The following is a 21,399-nucleotide window of genomic DNA, read 5'->3' on the forward strand; positions in this document are numbered from 1 at the left end:
CCTGCCTCCACACCTCCGTAATGCCTCAAGACTCCGCTCCAAGCTCGCAACTGGCACCTACCCAACACAGTACCGCCTGATGACCATAGGCAAGTCTTCCACCCCAATCTGTAGACTCTGTGGAGCGGAGGAAGAGAACACACCCCACTTTGTTGCCTCCTGTCCAACCCTTCAAACCCATAGAGCTGCTTTGATCCAACACATCAGTTACACTCAACCCTCCAGACCAGGTCATCCAGGATTTCACAGCAAAGTACATTTCCATCTTTACCACTAGCATTCTGTTCCCCTTTCTCTCATTACCTACCTCTCTCTCTCTGCTGATATTACGACCCACTGCCTCCGATACATTCTTAAAATTCACCTTGTACACCTAAACCTTACATCACAGCTCGACGCGGATAACCGCTGATCTCCGAATACCGGAGGAAGAACAACCAAGAAGAAGAAGATTCCGAAGGTCTGGTAGATCCGAAATGAAATAAGGTTCCTTATTTCGGATGAATGAACTTCATAATCATTTTCGGACTAACGAACCCAGAATACCAAACCCTATCACCAGTTCAAATCTGCGGTTATCCCCACGACTAGTGGAGCGCAGGATCGTAGAAGAAGAAGAAGAAGAAAAGAAGAAGAAGAAGAAGAAGAAGAAGAAGAAGAAGAAGAAGAAGAAGAAGAAGAAGAAGAAGAAAAAGAAGAGCAACAACAAGGACAAGAACAAGAACAGGAAGACAAAGAAGAAGAAGGAAAAAAAGATACATTACCTACCTTAGAGCTTGTTAATGCCAATCTTATATGTACCATCATCATTCATGATTGTGCGATCTTCATCATCATAATCATCGTCGTCATTGATGTTTCATCTCGGAAAATAATTATAAACAAATATAATTCGAAAGCAACAAAAAGTGTATCCTCCCATATCAATAGGCCCCCTATCATTTTCCAGTCCGAATAGACCTATTAGCAATGCTCAACGCCCTCCGCCTGCAAAAATGGCCTAAATGCAAAAAAAAAAATAACCTGATTTTTTTTTTGTCCAACTCCCGACTTAACCAAATTTTAAGGGAGGATTCTTTGAAGCACACAGTAATCATGTAGTCTTACCCTATCAGTATCAAGAGGAAGAAAAAGAGGGTAGTCTACACGAAATGGAACAAACAAAATGAAGAGCATTGAAAAGAGCAGTTAGGGGAAAAGCTCAATCACTGGTTTGTGAAAACATGTGAAACAGCAACAAAAAAGAAGATATTTTGTGATATTCTTACTCTAAAAGAGATTTTAATTTGGGGACTTATCATTATCATTATTCTTTTCATGTGGCAAATGTGGCCTTTTCGGAAGAATGTCCAGCAAGCGGTGCCGACAACTATTGTCAAATCCACATCTCATGACTAAATAATGATAATGATAACAATAATTTCATCATTACTGACAATAATGAAATAGAATCGTAGAAGTTTCATTTAGCCGTCTTCAAATTCATCCAGCTGATAATGGATGTGATATAATTCAAAACAATAAAAGCATCATTATTATCATCATCGTGTGATTGTAAATGTATTATTTTTTTTCTGTCCAATGAATAATATTTTTTTTTTTGGTAACGCCACTTTGTGACAAATTCTGAAATGAAGTCAAATCATAATTCAATTCAATTCAATTCAATTCAATTCAATTCAATAGTTTATTTATAATCACCATCATCATCATTGGAGAATATCCGTATAGCATCATAATCTCATCTATAACACGTCGTCCTGGCAGTCTTTGAAATTTGTGTGTATTCAGTGTAACTATAATGTTTAGGTTGGCCTATGTCTTTTCAAATAGTTGTCTTTCAACATTTTGAAGAATAGCATATTTCTCGATCATAAACAGAATACAGTACACAAGTCGTAATCTCGAACAATTAGTTGGTGTTTCTCTTTGTTTTGTGTGCATACAGCATGATACTTGAGCGTATTTTATGAGCGAAGTGATATTAAAGGACAAGTTCACCTTCATAGACATGTGGATTGAGTGAATGCAGCAATAGAACACATCATCAAGAGTTTGGGGAAAATCAGACAATCCGTTTAAAAGTTACGAATTTTTGAAGTTTCTGCTTAGTCACTGCTGGATGAGAAGACTAGAGCCTGTGATGTCACATGTGCACAACGATATAAAAAAATATAAAGAAAATTCAAGATATTTTTACTTTTCTCGCATAATAAAAGAACACTTAACTTCCCTCTTTCAGAAAGCAAGGGGAATAATATTGCCCTTAACATACGTCAGTGACGAGTCGATGAAATGGGCAATTTTTCGATTTCGCGAAGGCGTTTGATCGTATGCCTCATGATGTATTCCTGCAGAAGCTATCGCTGTATAACATCTCAGGTGATATTTGGTTCTGGATCCGTTCATTTCTATCTGGCAGATTACAACGTGTCCAATATGAATATGAAATATATATGAAGAGTTTGTTCGCAAAAACCGATAAGTCCATTTTTGAAGATTTTGAAATACGGTCTCTGTCATAAAGTACAAAATAATACCTTTTAAATGATATATTGGTCACTACATATAAAGGTATATTTTTGAAGTTATGGTCAGAAGAAGCAAAAATTTTCTTATTATTCTCTTTATTCTTCTTGATCTTTAATCGCGAATATCTCCATTTGGTAAATATGGACTTATCGGTTTTTGCAAACAAACTCTTCATATGTTATGTATATGTATATTGAATATTTTTGATTGGTTTTCTGGGGGTGTTTCGTGGGGAAAATGGGTTGAATTTAGAAATTGGTATTGGCTAGGGATTGTGGTATGCCACTGGTTTCCTTGTTCAGTTTTGTTGGCCTGGTTACCACCCGCTTTGAATTGTCATTAATGGTTGCAGAATGTTTTTGCTTTTTGTTTTGTTTTGTTTTGTGTTAATGGTTGCATGAAGGGGGTCTCCGGGATTTTTATTTTTTATTGGAGGGTTGAGCAGCATTGGAGACACATACAGCATGTCATGGTTTTGGTCAGTCTTGGGATTTGGGATCGACTTCGCCGCTTTGTGAGGCAGGCCCCAGATCTCCTCTTAAGTTTTATGTTATTGTTTTTTCAGTTTCGCAGATAATTGTAATTTATAGACTCAGTTTGTGTTTCTGAATCACTTTGATTTTTTTTTTAATTATGAATTTTGGATTGGGGGTGTTTGTGGGGGAGGGGGGGGGGTTTAAAGACACATATCCAGGATTTTTATTTTAATGAATAGATATTTTTGTGAGGAAATATGGGGGGGGGGCGACGGGTGGCTGATTTTTTTTTTGTGATTGGATTTTTAATTTGGGGAGTGTGTGATGGGAGGGTTGGGAGAGTAAAGGGATCTGTTTTGTAATTATGTCACCCTTTTATTGGTGTGATCATGAGTTTGTAAATTGTGATTTGATATTGTGAAATATACAAGGATTTTTACATAGTTTGTATTTTCATGCAAGAGATTTTAAAAGGTACAGTTATGAATATTTTATTATGATAATCAGTGGCACATACATCTGTAACGCTGGATGCACCTGGAAGGGATATAGGTGAGGGCGGTCCGCGGACTACAGTTATTTAGTTAACTTTGCCCAATGCCTGGCAGCCCTGTCAGGTGCATTTAGTGTTTAGGTATGTTTGTGTTATTGTATTGATTGATTACTTTGAGTTTTGTTATTGATTATGTATTGTATGTTTTCTGCCAAATAAAATAATAAAAAATAATAGTAATAATTTTTTCATAAAGTTTTGTGAAATTCTCTTTATATTTTCCTTATATCGTTGTACGCATGTGACATCATACACTGTAGTAGTCTTCTCATCCAGCAGTAACTGTGCAGATACTTTAAAAAATCATAACATTTGAACGGATTGTCCAATTTCCCCCAAACTTTCACTGATGTGTTCTATTGATATTGCTGCATTCACTCAATCCACATGTATGAAGGTCGACTTGTCCTTTAAAACAAAGAGATTTTTCTCCTCAGGGAAAAGCTCTTTGCATTACTGTATAATGAATGCTGCCCTCTAGCAGTATTCGGTGGCAAGTTTCTGGAGCCAAGGCTCTGCTCGCTGGAGTGTACTGAGTACTGTACTCGGAAGGTGGGCCCCCGTGTACGTGTACGTATGCATTGGTACGAAGGAGCGAGCTAGCTAGCAGAGGGGGTGGTTTCACAGCGTCTCGCGCGCAACGAAGTTGTGTTGTTTACGGTACCCGGCGCCGTCGGTGTGGTAAGAGGAGGCGAGGCTACAATTTTCTCCGAATCATACTGTGTTATCACAGAACAAGGACTGGTGCATGTTGTTGTCGAACCCGCCTCTTTCGAAGGGTCGAACAGTGTCCGTTGAGCTGGAAACAATGATATTATTTCACCATTTTATGATCTTTGGATAACGTAATGGAGTTACATCAGACTGACGATAACTACATCATCCAGGACAAGGATTTTAGCCTATGGTGTAGTCGTGTTGACGGGAAACTGACTCCACAGCCGGGTAAGAACAAAAGATAAAGCAGTGCACTTCAGGCTACAGTCACAGACAGTGACAGCATATTGCAGTGCACGGCAGTGCAGGATCAGCTCAGTGCAGTGGGGCAGGACCCGCTGCGCTGTCGGAGCTCGGCAGAGTGTCTCTTCACTAGCAGCCTATTATAGGCTATAATGGCTATGCGCTGCGTTGTCTGTCTGATCTCTCCCCCGTATAGATTGTAGTTCAAGTTGCTCCTTTGCTGCTGTCGCCTCAGCTCACCGACTATCAAATACGTGGTATATGCATGGGTGTATGCAGGGGGGGGGGGGGGGGGGGGGGTCGGGAGGGTCGTACGACCCCCCCCCCCAAATTTTCAAAAGGTCCATGTTTGTATGAAACATTTTTGTTTTTCGAGGGCTGTTTACCCTATAACCTATATACAACAGGGAAAAAAAAAAGTGACCAGGTGCTAGGTGGTGTTCCAGCAAATTGGCAAAAACCTTGTAAATTTCGTAACTTAGTTTTGATATGCCATACCTTATTTCTATTTTCTAAGCTGCACTGCCATGCCGAAAAAGTCACTTTTGTAAAATGGCCCCATTTTAAGATATAAAATTCAAAAACTCCCTACCGTGGGAGGGGGGACACCCCCCTCCTACACCCTCCCCCCCCCCCCCCCCCCCCGCTCGGTTGCTCTGCTCCCTCACAAAGGTAAAGGTCAAAAAACTCCCTACCGTGGGAGGGGGGACACCCCCCTCCCACACCCTCCCCCCCCCCTGCTCAGTTGCTCCGCTCCTTCGCAGAAACTCCAACTCTCCCGTTTTCGACGGGAGATCTCCCGCCGAAAACCCATTTTTGCAAAATCTCCCGTTCTCCCGTTTGAGATTTAATTTCTCCCGCCCTGGCTCTTTGTCTCCCGTTGGAAAGGATTTCTTACATATTTCTATCGTATGTTGAAAAAATAAGCCTTAGATAGCACCAGAGAACATCTAGAACCCTGGGAATTTCGCGCTTCGCACATATCAACTTTGAGTCTCCCGTTTGCTAGGGGTTTCAGGCGGGAGAATCTCCAGATCAGAAGGTACTTTGGGTTGGAGTCTCTGCCTTCGCAAAGGTAAAGGTCCAAAAATGTTGATTACGACCCCCCCCCCCCCCCAGAAAAACTCTTGGATACACCCCTGATATGGGAAATGGTTTGTGTTCTCTGTTGTGTTTTTGTGTGAAAGTTGGCATGGTGATGTAATTAATAAATGAGGAAGAGAGGTTTGCAGCTTGACACATTGAGCTGTGGTCACACTATGCGAAACAATGCTTTGTTTGCTTCCCTTTATTATCTTCCAGAAGTTTGACCATGCAGAAACACTACCAGTACTTATTATTATTAGATCTCCTATAAACTGTACCAACAAGAACTATGTTTCATAGGTCTATTGCATCAGGGATGGATCCAGGAATTCTGTAAAGGGTGGGGGGGGGGGGGGACGTCACCAAAGGTTTTTTTTTTTTTAAAGTTGGTTAAAGGGGGTGCGCGTGCTCATGCCCCCTTTCATTTTTTAAAATTCTGTTTTAACAATTTAGTGAAGGGGGCGGGGGAGCGCCGGGGCGCCCCCCTCTGGATTCGGGAGAGGGGTGGATCCTAAGATGGGCACCTGTTGCCATGAGTGTCAGAAAGGGCTGTGGGAGAGAAAAAATGATAATGGTTACTGAAAGTGTAGTCCTGGAAAGAGATCCTCCTCAGTCGCCAGAGCGACAGTACTATTTTTTTTTTTTTTTTTTTTTTAAATCTATTGTCAGTACAAATGCATGTATGAGTTTTTTGTAAGAAAATTATATGATTGCATTTCTCATAGAGTTATAATGTGTAGTCTTTTGAAAGAATTCCCAAGTCCTCTCACATCCAGAGGACAGAGTTTAATGTAATAGGTTTTAAGAACGCTAAAATCTTTTTTCTTACTGTGGTATTGAACTTTTCGTCATTGTGCATGTTGATGTTTGGTTCGAATTGTTAATTGTTGAAATAAATTTTGAGAGATAAAGGATCTATTATGTACAATATGTACGTACAATGTACATGTACATAAAGTAGGTGATGAGATTGGTGTATGTACACATTATACCAATTTGATGTATAAAGTATCCAAGATCCAAAGGAAAAAAAAAAATGTCAGGAAATGCAAAATAGCTACATTTTTATTTTTTAAACCCACTGTGGACGGACTACAACACGCATAAATTATCCCATAGACTCCTCCCCTAGTATACTCGGGACTCATCCTCAAGGGGTTAATGATTTTTCTTTTTAACTTCAAATTAGATGAAAGAAATGAAATCTGAAATGGAACTGAACTGTTCACTGGCAGTTGATACCAACAGATCCAAGAAGTTAGACTCTCATGGAGTTTATAATGTACTATGATTATCAAGAACTTTTCTAAAGCTCCCCCCCCCCAAAAAAAAAAAAAAAAGGCAGGAATGAATGACACTAGATACTAGTGATACATTCTTACCAATATATTGCAATTGATGGTGATACGCATGTTTGAATAGGCATTTTAAAACTTTAGAACTGAAGTAAAGGTTTGTACCAAATCTGTCAAGCTTTTTTATATTAATATTAATCCTGTCAGACTTTCTGCCTAAAATATTAATATCTGATGTATACTTACTGTAACTGACATGATTTACAGTATCACTGTAAGTGGGGAAAATAGTGTCCCTTGGAAAGGTTACCATGACATTTTCCAATTTTTGTTTAAAAATCTGATACCCATTGAGAATGAAACCCAAGTACAAGTATACTTGGGCAAGTGTCTATGGGGAATGCATGTTGCAGTAAATCAACCCGTCCTCAATGGGTTAAACTAAATGACCGCAACTGTATTAGAATGCATGTTAAGTTATGGGTCATTCTTCGCTAGTGTATCATATTTCTGTGTCCCGCTATAGTTAAAAGGAGATATTATGTACAAAAATAAAGGGTCATTTCATTACCTTCTGTTCTGTTTACAATGACTTACATTTATATCAAGATAACATACTAAAAAGGGGATGAATTGTTTATCCTGACCTACATGTATTATCTTAATTTTCCCGTATCCGTACCACTGAAAACCCCATGCCACAGTGATACTACAAATAAATATCCTTATGTAGCATTTCAAGATGGAAGCATGTTGAAACGTTTTAAATGCTTATTTCAGAGCGTATTATTTAATTATTAGCATATCCAATATCAAACGATTTAAGAAAAAAAAAGAAATTAATAATTCAAAATTGTTAGTCCTGCCATTTTGCGTCATCTCCGTCACGAACATTTAGGGCACCATTAACAAAAAATGTCAGGTACCCTAAAGGGCTTTTTATACAAGTTTGGTAAATTTTTGCTTAGTCCCGTACCAACGGTGGGGCTAAGGGGGGGGGGGGGGCCTTAGCCCCACCGTTGGTACGGGACTATCCTTAGCCCACTTTCTGTTTACACTCGTTTTTGCCAAAGTGGGCTAGCCCCACTGATAGTACCGTACTATCTGGCCCTGCAAAATAGCAGGGTTAGCACCGCAATTGCGGTGCCAAGCAAGTGAGTGTAAACAGAACGAAAAAATAATCTGGGGCTAAGCGACGGAGACGAAGTCTGACCCCCACTGACCAATCAGAAACGAGGTAATCAAGTGCTGCCGGTGCGTGCGTGTACGTGTACAGTGCACAGCGTAATCATGAATATTCATGTGGTTTGGAAAGTCCAGGGCTAAGAAATACGAGTGTAAAAAGGTCAGTTTCCTCCTTAGCCCCGGACAAGAGATAGTACGGGACTTAATTGGCCAATGTAAAAAGCTGAAAAAATTGGTACGGGACTAACGATACTAAGTCCTGGGTCAGAGGAAGTCCGGGGTTAAGAAACACAAGTGTAAAAAGGGCTTTAGTATCGATTTTAGTGCTACATGACAGTTACATGCTGAAGTTGAAGAACTCACCTGGTTTTTCCCCTATTTTAATCAAGAAAGTTATAATTCTTTTGAAATTTGTGACAAAAGCCAGGTCATACCTTTATTCGGCGTCGTCTCCGAATGCTTAAGATTACATATCATATCAAATTGATTTATAATTTTGATGGCATAATGGGAGAGAAGATCATACCCTCTACCAGTGCACGCGGTTCTTATCGCAGGTGCATGGATTGGGAAGATGATATGAGGCCATTAATTGTTGGACCCGTCATCTCCGTCACTTTTCGTGACGGAGATGACGTTGAGGGATTTTTTCTTTAGTACAAAATAACAATAAAGTGATATCAAAAATGTATAGTGTTAATCATATTGGAAGTCCTTTAACCAGTCCTTGTTGTTGTTGCTTCAGTTGCATTAAATATATCTATCCTTAAATTTGTTTATAATGCCAAATTAGATTACAAAGTGTCATCCCCATCATGTCAACTCCGTCACATCACATTTTGCATACAAATCGTGCAACACTAAAAATTGAAAGTTATTTTAAATGAGGAAACACCCCATAAAGATTGCGGCCATATTAAATGAAGTCAACATTCATTGTGATTTTCCCACTTTATGAAAGATTTTCCATTTCTGAGACACTTTTTCTTTTAATATTGTAAGGCCAAAAATATACACTTAGCGAAGAATAACCCATATATCTTGGAACACTTAATTAGGTGATCCGAGTATCCTCTCGGATCACCTTCTGTATCTGTACGGATTCTTTGTTTTTCTTCTTCTTCTTCTTCTTTATTTCTCCTCAAAAGTTGTGCAGAGGTTAGCTCAGAAAGTCCGCTGCCTGTCAATTTCAAAATTATATCATGTATGCATCATGTCCCAAAGACGGCAAATCTAATGTATCATTGTGATCAGTCGACCGTGACGTCACTATGACGTCATTATATGAAAACACATTCTCAATCATATCTCATTAATGAAATAGAATTTTTCTATGAAATTTACGTCACATATATTTAAAGTTATGCGCATTCTACTCATGTTCTCAAAATTCATATTTTCTCTTAAAACGTGCGCGTACGCGCACGTTGAAATATTTGTATGCTCCAATCGAGCTCAAAATTTTTTTGCACACGTTTCAGACCATTTGGAGCATTTTTTGAAAAATTGAAAAAATCGGACGGACGCGTACGCGCGCGCGCATATACGCACGCACAGCTCATATGCAATTGAAATTTCCAGTTTTTTCACTTTGATCGCATGTCTGAAATGTCAAGGAATATTTATACCACGTTTCAAGTCAATCCGACTCAATATGACGTCATACGGGGCCGTCAAAGTTGAAATTCCGCGCGCGCGTCAATGGCGATATACAGTGCAACTATGCCAAAAAACTGCCAATTTTAAATCCGATTTTACTCGTCAGGATGGACGGTGACCCCCCATTTTCTTTACATATATTGAAAGCTGATGAGTTGTACATGTCATTTCATGGGTAGGCAATGCTGACAAAATGATTAAAAGATATCAAATTTCTTAATAAAGTAAAAAAAGTAAATTTTCAAAATGACGTCATCAAATTACAAGTTTACTCGAGCGTATCTCACTTATCCTCTGCCAATTTTCTCCCATATTTCAGTATGTTGTAGCTTATGAAATGTTCTTTCATTAATGTAAAAACAACATTTTGATTGGATGACGTCATCGCCTCGTAAAAATGGATTGAATGTATCCTTGTAGAATTTGACCAGTTTACGTGTTATCTCTATGGGAGAGCAGTTTTTCTGGCAGTGAAAATTGACATGACTCTCTTTTTCGAGCACTAGCTCACTTTTGGTTCGGTGAATTTTTCCCAGATTTTAGTATGTTGTAGCTGAGACTTTGGGCTATCGTAAGTGTGCCCTTCATTTTTTCATACGACGTCGGCATCACGTCGAAAAACTTGGTTGAAAATGGCACGTGGCTTCGATGCAGCGTCATTTTGCTTAATACACAGGGCCTATGGAGCATGAAATAGGTCATTGCATAGCGCATCCGACTCGTAATCCTAAGGTCCCTGGTTCGAGGCTCACCCCTGCCAATATTTTTTTTTCATTTTTTTAAACACTTTTTTTCTTCTTTTTCTTTAGTTATTCTTAATCTCCCTTCCTAACTTTATCTTTTTCTGATTTTTTTATGCTTCTCCTTCAAATTTCTATAAAATAACATATTTTTTTCTTTATTTTTCTTTCTTTCTACTACTTTCTGTGCAATAGATGAACAACAACAATGGCTATCAATCCCATATTTTGCACATGTTTAGTTCATGTCACGTACATTATTTCATAAAATAACAACTACTTGATCAGACACCATCTTGGGTATGTAAATTAGGGTCAAATGTCATAAATGTTTCATCCTGTATCTTGGTGAATACATGTCCTATCTTTCCCATATTTTGCACACACAAAGACCATGTAACAAGGATCATTTCACAAAGTAACCACTTTTTGCTCAGACGCCATCTTGGGTGTGCAAAGTGAGGTCAAAGGTCATATGTACTTCTTTCTGTATTTTCGTTATGACGTGTTATCTCTATGGGAGGGATTTTTTTTTTAATGTGAAAATCGACATGCTTTTCTTTATCGAGCACTAGCTCTCACTTACCCTTCGGTGAATTTCTCCCAGATTTTATGTTGTACCTAAGACTTTGCATTTTGCATCTTGGTGAATACCTGTCCTATCTTTGCCATATTTTGCACACGAATATAGACGATGTCGCAAGAATCATTTCACAAAATAACCACTTTTTCCTCAGATGCCATCTTGGGAGTGTAAAGGTGGGTCAAAGGTCATATGTATTCGTTGCTGTATCTTCGTTATTCAGTGTATACAGAATTGGTACCAAAGATGGCAGATATGACTCCCTTTTCTAAATGAGAATCCAAACCTCACACGGCCAATGTCTCTAAACACAGATGAAACTTGTATTGTCATGCCTATTACGATCAGGACTCGAATCATTGATTAAAAAAAAAAATCGGATCACCTTAATTTGTCAGTGATGACAAATTACAATCTCTAGTTTTTCTTTATTTCTCCCCAAAAGTTGTGTAGAGGTTAGCTCAGAAAGTGCATTGCCTATGAATGTCAAACTTATACCATATATGTATCGTGTCCCAAAGACGGCAATCGAACTAAAATCAAAGTGATCAGTCGACCGTGACGTCACTATGACGTCATTATATGAAAACACATTCTCAATCATATCTCATTAATGGAATGGAATTTTTCAATGAAATTCACGTCACATATATTTCAAGTCAAGCGCATTCTAGTCATTTTCTCAAAATTCATCTATTCTTTAAAACGTGCGCGTACGCGCGCGTTGAAATATTTGTATGCTCAAATCGAGCTCAAAATTTTTTTGCACACGTTTCAGACCATTTGGAGCATTTTTTGAAAAATTGAAAAAATCGGACGGACGCGTACGCGCGCGCGCATATACGCACGCACAGCTCATATGCAATAGAAATTTTCAGTTTTTTCACACGGATCGGATGTCCACAATGTCAAGGAATATTTCTATCAAGTTTCAAGTCGATCCGACTCAATATGACGTCATACGGGCCCGTCAAATTCAAAATTCCGCGCGTGCGTCAATGGGGATACACTGTGCAACTATGCCAAAAAACCGCCAATTTTAAATCGGATTTTACTCGTCAGGATGGACGGTGACCCCCCATTTTCTTGACATATTCTAAAAGCTGATGAGTTGTACATGTCATTTCATGGGTTGGCGATACTGAAAAAATGATTAAAAGATATCAAATTTCTTAATAAAGTAAACAAAGTAAATTTTCCAAATGACGTCATCAAATTTCAAATTCACTCGAGCGTATCTCACTTAAATTTCGCCAATTTTCACCCAGATTTCAGTATGTTGTAGCTTATGAAATGTTCTTTCATCAATGTAATAACAACATTTTGATTGGATAACGTCATCACCTCGTAAAAATGGATTGAAAGTATCCTTGTAAAATTTGACCAGTTTACGTGTTATCTCTATGGGAGAGCAGTTTTTCTGGCAGTGAAAATTGACATGACTCTCTTTTTCGAGCACTAGCTCACTTATGCTTCTGTGAATTTCTCCCAGATTTTAGTATGTTGTAGCTGAGACTTTGGGCTATCGTAATGTGACCTCCATTTTTAGCTCACCTGAGCCAAAGGCTCAAGTGAGCTATTGCGATCGCCCTTCGTCCGGCGTCCGTCGTGCGTAAACTTTTTACATTTTCATCTTCTTCTTGAAAACCCCAAGACCGATTCTCATCAAACTTGGCAGGTAGCATCCCTAGGGGGTTAGGAACTCAATTTGTTAAAATGGGCACCATGCCCCACCCAGGGGGGCCCCCAGGGGGGCCCAAACCCCCCAAAATTAAGGAATCTGTAAAAATCTTCTTCTCTAGAACCAGAAGTGATAGAGCTAAGTTAATACTATGAGTTAGTACACTGATGACTGTAGTTTCAAGTTTGTTCATGGCAGAATCAGGGGTGCCCCCCTTGGGACCCAGGGGAGGGGGGTGGGGAAGGGTTCTAATGGGGCCTAAATTGTACATTTTCATCTTCTTCTTGAGAACCCCATGACCCATTTTCACCAAACTTGGCAGGTAGCATCCCTAGGGGGTTAGGAACTCAATTTGTTAAAATGGGCACCATGCCCCACCCAGGGGGCCCTCAGGGGGCCCAAGCCCCCCAAAATTAAGGATTCTGCAAAAATCTTCTTCTCTAGAACCAGAAGTGATAACATAGTGCTTAGTTAATACTATGAGTTAGTACATTGATGACTGTAGTTTCAAGTTTGTTCATGGCAGAATCAGGGGTGCCCCCCTTGGGACCCAGGGGAGGGGGTGAGGAGGGGTCCTAATGGGGCCTAAATTGTACATTTTTATCATCTTCTTGAGAACCCCATGACCCATTTTCACCAAACTTGGCAGGTAGCATCCCTAGGGGGTTAGGATCTCAATTTGTTAAAATGGGCACCATGCCCCACCCAGGGGGCCCCCAGGGGTCCCAAACCCCCCAAATGAAGGAATCTTTATAAATCTTCTCTAGAACCAGAAGTGATAGTGCTTAGTTAATACTATGAGTGAGTACATTAATGACTGTAGTTTCAAGTTTGTTCATAGGAGATCCAGGGGTGCCCCTCTTGGGTAGGGGGGAGGGTGGTTGGAAGGGTCCAAATGGGGGCCTGAATTGTACATTTTCATCTTCTTCCTGAAAACCTCATGATGGATTTTTGTCAAACTTGGCAGGTAGCATCCCTAAGGGGTCAGGATCTCAATTTATCAAAATGGGCACCATGCCCCACCCAGAGGGCCCCAGGGGGCCCCAATCCCCCCAAATTAAGGAATCTTAAAAAAAATTGGGCCTTTATTGTACATTTTCATCTTCTACTTGAGAATGCCTGGTCAAATTTTGGTAGAGCTGTGAATAATTTAGGTTAGTGACTGCGTGAAAGGTGAACTTGCGATACTCAGGTGAGCGCTAGACCCGCGGGTCTCTTGTTTCATACAACGTTGGTATCACATCGAAAAACTTGGTTGAAAAATTGCATGTGGCTTCGATGCAGCGTCATTTTGCTTAATACACAGGGCCTATGGAGCATGAAATAGGTCATTGCATAGCGCATCCGACTCGTAATCCTAAGGTCCCTGGTTCGATGCTCACCCCTGCCAGTTTTTTTTTTTTAACACTTTTTTTCCTTTTTTTTCTTTAGTTAGTCTTAATCTCCTTTCCTAACTTTATCTTTTTCTGATTTTTTCATGCTTCTCCTTCAAATCTCTATAAAAATAACATTATTAGGTGATCCGAGTATCCTTCGGATCACCTATTGTATCTGTACTGATTCTTTATTTCTGGACAAAAGTTGTGCAGAGATTAACTCAGAAAGTCCTCTGCCTATCAATTTCAAAATTATACCATATATGTATCATGTCACAAAGACGACAGATTTTGCAAAATCATTGTGATCAATGGACCGTGACGTCACTATGACGTCATTATATGAAAACACATTTTCATTAATATCTCATTAATGGAAAGGAATTTTTCCATGAAATTTACGTCACATATAGTTCAAATCATGCGTATTCTACACATTTTCTCACATTTCAGTTTACACTCAAACCGTGCGCGTACGCGCGCGTTAAAATGTTGACATGCTCCAATCGAGCTCAAATTTTTTTTGCACACGTTTCAGATCATTTGGAGCATTTTTTGAAAAATTGAAAAAATTGGACGGACGCGTACGCGCGCGCACATATACGCACGCACAGCTCATATGCAATAGAAATTTCCCGTTTTTTCACACTTATCGGCTGTCTGAAATGTCAAGGAATATTTCTACCAAGTTTCAAGTCAATCCGACTCAATATGACGTCATACGGGCCCGTCACAGTTGAAATTCCGCGCGCGCGTCAATGGCGATATACAGTGCAACTATGCCAAAAAACCGCCAATTTTAAATCCGATTTTACTCGTCAGGATGGACGGTGACCCCCCATTTTCTGTACATATTTTGAAAGCTGATGAGTTGTACATGTCATTTCATGGGGTGGCAATGCTGACAAAATGATTAAAAGATATCAAATTTCTTAATAAAGTAAAAAAAGTAAATTTTCAAAATGACGTCATCAAATTTCAAGTTCATTCGAGCGTATCTCCCTAGTCCTTTGTCAATTTTCACCTAGATTTCAGTATGATGTAGCTAATTTAATGTTCTTTCAAACATAAAATAACAAAATTTTGATTGGATAACGGTATCACCTCGTAAAAATGGATTGAAAGTAATCTTGTCAAATTTGACCAGTTTACGTGTTATCTCTATGGGAGTGCAGTTTTTCTGGAAATGAAAATTGACATTACTATCTTTATCGAGCATTAGCTCACTTAAGCTTCGGTAAATTTCTCCCAGATTTTAATATGTTGTAGCTGAGACTTTACGCTACCGTAAGTGTGCCCTTTGTTTTTTCATACGATGTCAGAATCACGTCAAAAAATTGGGTTGAAATTCAGGCTTATCTTCGATGTATTGAGATATTTCTTTCTTTCTGCAACTTTCTTTGCAATAACTCAAGAAAAACGGCCTCTATCACTTCCATATTTTGCACATGTTTAGTTCATGTCACGTGAATTATTTCATAAAATAACAACTACTTGATCGGACACCATCTTGGGTATGTAAATTAGGGTCAAAGGTCATAAGTGTTTCACCCTGTATCTTAGTGAATACATGTCCTATCTTTCCCATATTTTGCACACGCAAAGACCATGTTACAAGGATCATTACACAAAATAACCACTTTTTACTCAGATGCCATCTTGTCTGTGCAAATTGAGGTCAAAGGTCATATGTACTTCTTTTTGTATCTTCGTTATGACGTGTTATCTCTATGGGAGGGAATTTTTTTAAATGTGAAAATTGACATGATTGTCTTTATCGAGCACTAGCTCACTTACCCTTCGGTGAAGTTCTCCCAGATTTTAATATGTTGTAGCTGAGACTTTGCGCTATCGTTATGTGCCATTCGTTTTTTTCATACGATGTCGGAATTACGATAAAAAAACTTGGTTGAAATTAAAGCTTATCTTCTGTGTATTGAGATATTTCTTTCTTTCTGCAACTTTCTTTGCAATAACTCAAGAAAAACACGCCCTATCACCCCCATATTTTGCACATGTTTAGTTCATGGCTCGTACATTATTTCGTAAAATAACAACTACTAGATCGGACAACATCTTGGGTATGTAAATTAGGGTCAAAGGTCATAAATGTTTCATCTTGTATCTTAGTGAATACCTGTCCTATCTTTCCCATATTTTTCACACGTATAGACGATGTCGCGAGAATCATTTCACAAAATAACCACTATTTCATCAGATGCAATCTTAGGAGTGCAAAGGTGGGTCAAAGGTCATATGTACTTGTTGCTGTTTCTTCGTTATAGTGTATACAGAATTTGGTACCTAACATGGCAGATATGACTCCCTTTGCTAAATGAGAATGCAAACATCACACGGCCAATGTCTCTAAACACAGATGAAACTTGTATGGTCATGCCTATTGCGATCAGGACTCGAATCATTGATAAAAAAAAAATCGGATCACCTTAATTTGTCAGTGATGACAAATTACAATCTCTAGTTAGGTGATCCGAGTATCCTCTCGGATCACCTATTGTATCTGTACGGATTCTTTCTTTCTTTCTTTCTTTCTTTCTTTCTTTCTTTATTTCTGGACAAAAGTTGTGCAGAGGTTAGCTCAGAAAGTGCATTGCCTATCAATGTCAAACTTATACCATATATGTATCATATCGCAAAGACGGCAGCGCAAGTAAAATCATAGTGATCAGTCAACCGTGACGTCACTATGACGTCATTATATGAAAACACATTTTCAATCATATCTCATTAATGGAATGGAGTTTTTCAATGAAATTTACGTCACATATATTTCAAGTCAAGCGCATTCTACTCATATTCTCAAAATTCATCTATGCCTTAAAACGTGCGCGTACGCGCGCGTTGAAATATTTGTATGCTCAAATCGAGCTCAAATTTTTTTTGCACACGTTTCAGACCATTTGGAGCATTTTTTTAAAAATTGAAAAAATCGGACGGACGCGTACGCGCGCGCATATATACGCACGCACAGCTCAAATGCAACAGAAATTTCCCGTTTTTTCACACGCATCGCATGTCTGAAATGCCAAGGTATATTTCTATCAAATTTCAAGTCAATCCGACTCAATATGACGTCATACGGGCCCGTCAAAGTTGAAATTCCGCGCGCGCGTCAATGGCGATATACAGTGCAACTATGCCAAAAAACCGCCAAATTTAAATCTGATTTTACTCGTCAGGATGAACGGTGACCCCCCATTTTCTTTACATATTTTAAAAGCTGGTGAGTTGTACATGTCATTTCATGGGTTGGCGATACTGAAAAAATGATGAAAAGATATCAAATTTCTTAATAAAGTAAAAAAAGTAAATTTTCAAAATGACGTCATCAAATTTCAAATTCACTCGAGCGTATCTCACTTAAATTTCGCCAATTTTCACCCAGATTTCAGTATGTTGTAGCTTACGAAATGTTCTTTCATTAATGTAATAAAAACATTTTGATTGGATAACGTCATCACCTCGTAAAAATGGATTGAAAGTATCCTTGTAAAATTTGACCAGTTTACGTGTTATCTCTATGGGAGAGCAGTTTTTCTGGCAGTGAAAATTGACATTACTATCTTTTTCGAGCACTAGCTCACTTATGCTTCGGTGAATTTTCCCCAGATTTTAGTATGTTATAGCTGAGACTTTGGGCTATCGTTAATGTGCCCTTCATTTTTTCATATGACGTCGGCATCACGTCGAAAAACTTGGTTGAAAATGGCACGTAGTTTCGATGCAGCGTCATTTTGCTTAATACACAGGGCCTATGGAGCATGAAATAGGTCATTGCATAGCGCATCCGACTCGTAATCCTAAGGTCCCTGGTTCGAAGCTCACTCCTGCCAATATTTTTTTTTTATATTTTTTAAACACTTTTTTCTTCTTTTTCTTTAGTTCGTCTGAATCTCCTTTCCTAGCTTCATCTTTCTCTGATTTTTTTATGCTTCTCCTTTAAATTTCTATAAAATAATATAATTTTTTCTTTATTTTTCTTTCTTTCTACTACTTTCTGTGCAATAGATGAACAACAACAATGACTATCAGCCCCATACTTAGCACATGTTTAGTTCATGTCACGTACATTATTTCATAAAATAACAACTACTTGATCGGACACCATCTTGGGTATGTAAATTAGGGTCAAAGGTCATAAATGTTTCATCCAGTATCTTGGCGAATACATATCCTATCTTTCCAATATTTTGCACGCGCAAAGACCATGTTACAAGGATCAGTTCACAAAATAACCACTTTTTGTTCAGATGTCATCTTGTCTGTGTAAATTGGGGTCAAAGGTCATATGTACCTTTTTCTCTATATGACGTGTTATCTCTATGGAAGGGAATTTTTCTAGATGCGAAAATTGACATGATTGTCTTTATCGAGCACTAGCTCACTTACCCTTCTGTGAATTCCTCCCAGATTTTAATATGTTGTAGCTGAGACTTTGCGCTATTGCTAGTGTGCCTTTTGTTCTTCATACGAAGACGAAATCATGTCAAAAAACGTGGTTGAAATAAGCTTATCTTTGATGTATTGAATTTTACAAAATAACCACTTATTGCTCAGATGCCATCTTGTCTGTGCAAAGTGGGGTCAAAGGTCATATGTACTTCTTTCTGTATCTTCGTAATGACGTGTTATCTCTATGGGAGGGAATTTTTCTAGATGTGAAAATTGACATGATTGTCTTTATTGAGCACTAGCTCACTGACCCTTCGGTGAGTTTCTCCTAGATTTTAATATGTTGTAGCTGAGACTTTGCGCTATCGTTATGTGCCCTTCGTTTACTCATACGACATCGAAATCACGTCATAACACTTTGCTAAAATTAAAGCTTAGCTTCGATGTATTTTTTTCATATTTCTTTCTTTTTGCAACTTTCTTTGCAATAACTCAAGAAAGACATTCCCTATTACCCCCATATTTTGCACATGTTTAGTTCATGTCACATACATTATTTCAAAAAAATAACAGCTACTTTATCGGACACCATCTTGGTTATGTAAATTAGGGTCAAAGATAAAAAATGTTTCATCCTGTATCTTGGTGAATACATGTCCTATCTTTTTCCACATTTTGCACACGCAAAGACCATGTTACAAGAATCATTTCACAAAATAACCACTTTTTGCTCAGATGTCATCTTGGGTGTGCAAAGTGGGGTCAAAGGTCATATTGTATACTGTACTTCATTCTGTATCTTCGTTACTGTATACGAAATTCGGTACCAAAGATGGCAGGTCTGACTCCCTTTTCTAAATGAGAATCCAAACATCACACAGCCAATGTCCCCTCAACACCGATAAAACATGTATGGTCATGCCTATTTGGATCAGGACTCACATCAATGATTTCCAAACAGATCGGATCACCTAATTTGTCAGTGTTGACAAATTCTAAGTCTAGTTTTTCTTCTTCTTCTTCTTTATTTCTCCTCAAAAGTTGTGCAGAGGTTAGCTCAGAAAGTGCATTGCCTCTCAATGTCAGACTTATACCATATATGTATCATGTCGCAAAGACGACAGCGCAAGTAAAATCATAGTGATCAGTCGACCGTGACGTCACTATGACGTCATTATATGAAAACACATTTTCATGCATATCTCATTAATGGAATGGAATATTTCAATGAAATTTACGTCACATATATTTCAAGTCAAGCGCATTCTACTCATATTCTCAAAATTCATTTTTATCTCAAAACGCGCGCGTACGCGCGCGTTGAAATATTTGTATGCTCAAATCCAGCTCAAATTTTTTTTGCACACGTTTCAGACCATTTGGAGCATTTTTTGAAAAATTGAAAAAATTGGACGGACGCGTACGCGCGCGCACATATACGCACGCACAGCTAATATGAAATAGAAATTTTCAATTTTTTCACACGGATCGGATGTCCGAAATTTCAAGGAATATTTCTACCAAGTTTCAAGTCGATCCGACTCAATATGACGTCATACGGGCCGGTCAAATTTAAAATTCTGCGCGTGCGTCAATGGGGATACACAGTGCAACTATGCCAAAAAACCGCCAATTTTAAATCGGATTTTACTCATCAGGATGGACGGTGACCCCCCATTTTCTTTACATATTCTGAAAGGTGATGAGTTGTACATGTCATTTCATGGGCTGGCTATGCTGATAAAATGATTAAAAGATATCAAATTTCTTAATAAAGTAAAAAAAGTAAATTTTCAAAATGACGTCATCAAATTTCAAGTTTACTCGAGCGTATCTCACTAATCCTTTGCCAATTTTCACCCAAATTTCAATATGTTGTAGCTTATGAAATGCTCTTTCATAAATGTAATTAAACAATTTTGATTTGATGACGACATCACCTCGAAAAAATGGATTGAAGGTAACCTTGTCAAATTTGACTAGTTTACGTGTAATCTCTATGGGAGTGCAATTTTTATGGAAATGAAAATTGACATGACTATCTTTATCGAGCACTAGCTCACTTATGCTTCGTTGAATTTCTCTAAGATTTTAATATGTTGTAGCTGAGATGTAGGGCTATCGTAAGTGTGCCCTTCGTTTTTTCATACGTTGTCGGGATCACGTTAAAAAACTTGGTTGAAATTAAAGTTTATCTTCGATGTATTGAAATATTTCTGTCTTTCTGCAACTTTCTTTGCAATAACTCAAGAAAAACAGCCCCTATCACCTTCATATTTTGCACATGTTTAGTTCATGTCACGAAAATTATTTCATAAAATTACAACTACTTGATCAGACGCCATCTTGGGTATGTAAATTAGGGTCAAAGGTCATAGATGTTTCATCCTGTATCTTGGTGAATACATGTCTTATCTTTCCCATATTTTGCACACGTAAAGACCATGTTACAGGGATCATTTCATAAAATAACCACTTTTTGCTCAGATGCCATCTTGTCTGTGCAAAGTGGGGTCAAAGGTCATATGTACTTCTTTTTCTATCTTTGCTATGACGTGTTATCTCTATGGGAGGGAATTTTTTAGATGTGAAAATTGACATGACTCTCTTTATCGAGCACTATCTTACTTATGCTCCGGTGAATTTCTCTCAGATTTTAATATGTTGTAGCTGAGACTTTGCAGTATCAGGACTCGAATCATTGATTAAAAAAAAGATCGGATCACCTTAATTTGTCAGTGATGACAAATTACAATCTCTAGTTTTTTCTTTATTTTTCTTTCTTTCTACTACTTTCTGTGCAATAGATGAACAACAACAATGGCTATTAATCCCATATTTTGCACATGTTTTGTTCATG

The 21,399-nt window shown here is 38.4% G+C and overlaps 1 protein-coding gene across 1 annotated transcript in view; it reads left to right on the top strand.

The window, feature by feature from the left end:
• Nucleotides 1-4,295: 4,295 nt before the first annotated feature.
• Nucleotides 4,296-21,399, top strand: part of LOC139725255 (phosphatidylinositide phosphatase SAC2-like) — an 80,449-nt gene continuing 63,345 nt past the window's right edge. Inside the window, exon 1 of the mRNA XM_071636347.1 lies at nucleotides 4,296-4,506. Within this exon, the coding sequence (XP_071492448.1) occupies nucleotides 4,410-4,506 (97 nt within the window). The 5' untranslated portion in view covers nucleotides 4,296-4,409. The remainder of the gene's footprint in view (nucleotides 4,507-21,399) is intronic.

Source organism: Diadema antillarum, unplaced genomic scaffold (genome assembly GCF_040938485.1).
Source record: "Diadema antillarum isolate AM-2024a unplaced genomic scaffold, OU_Dant_1.0 seq00000029_RagTag, whole genome shotgun sequence".
In the NCBI taxonomy this organism is placed as follows: domain Eukaryota; kingdom Metazoa; phylum Echinodermata; class Echinoidea; order Diadematoida; family Diadematidae; genus Diadema; species Diadema antillarum.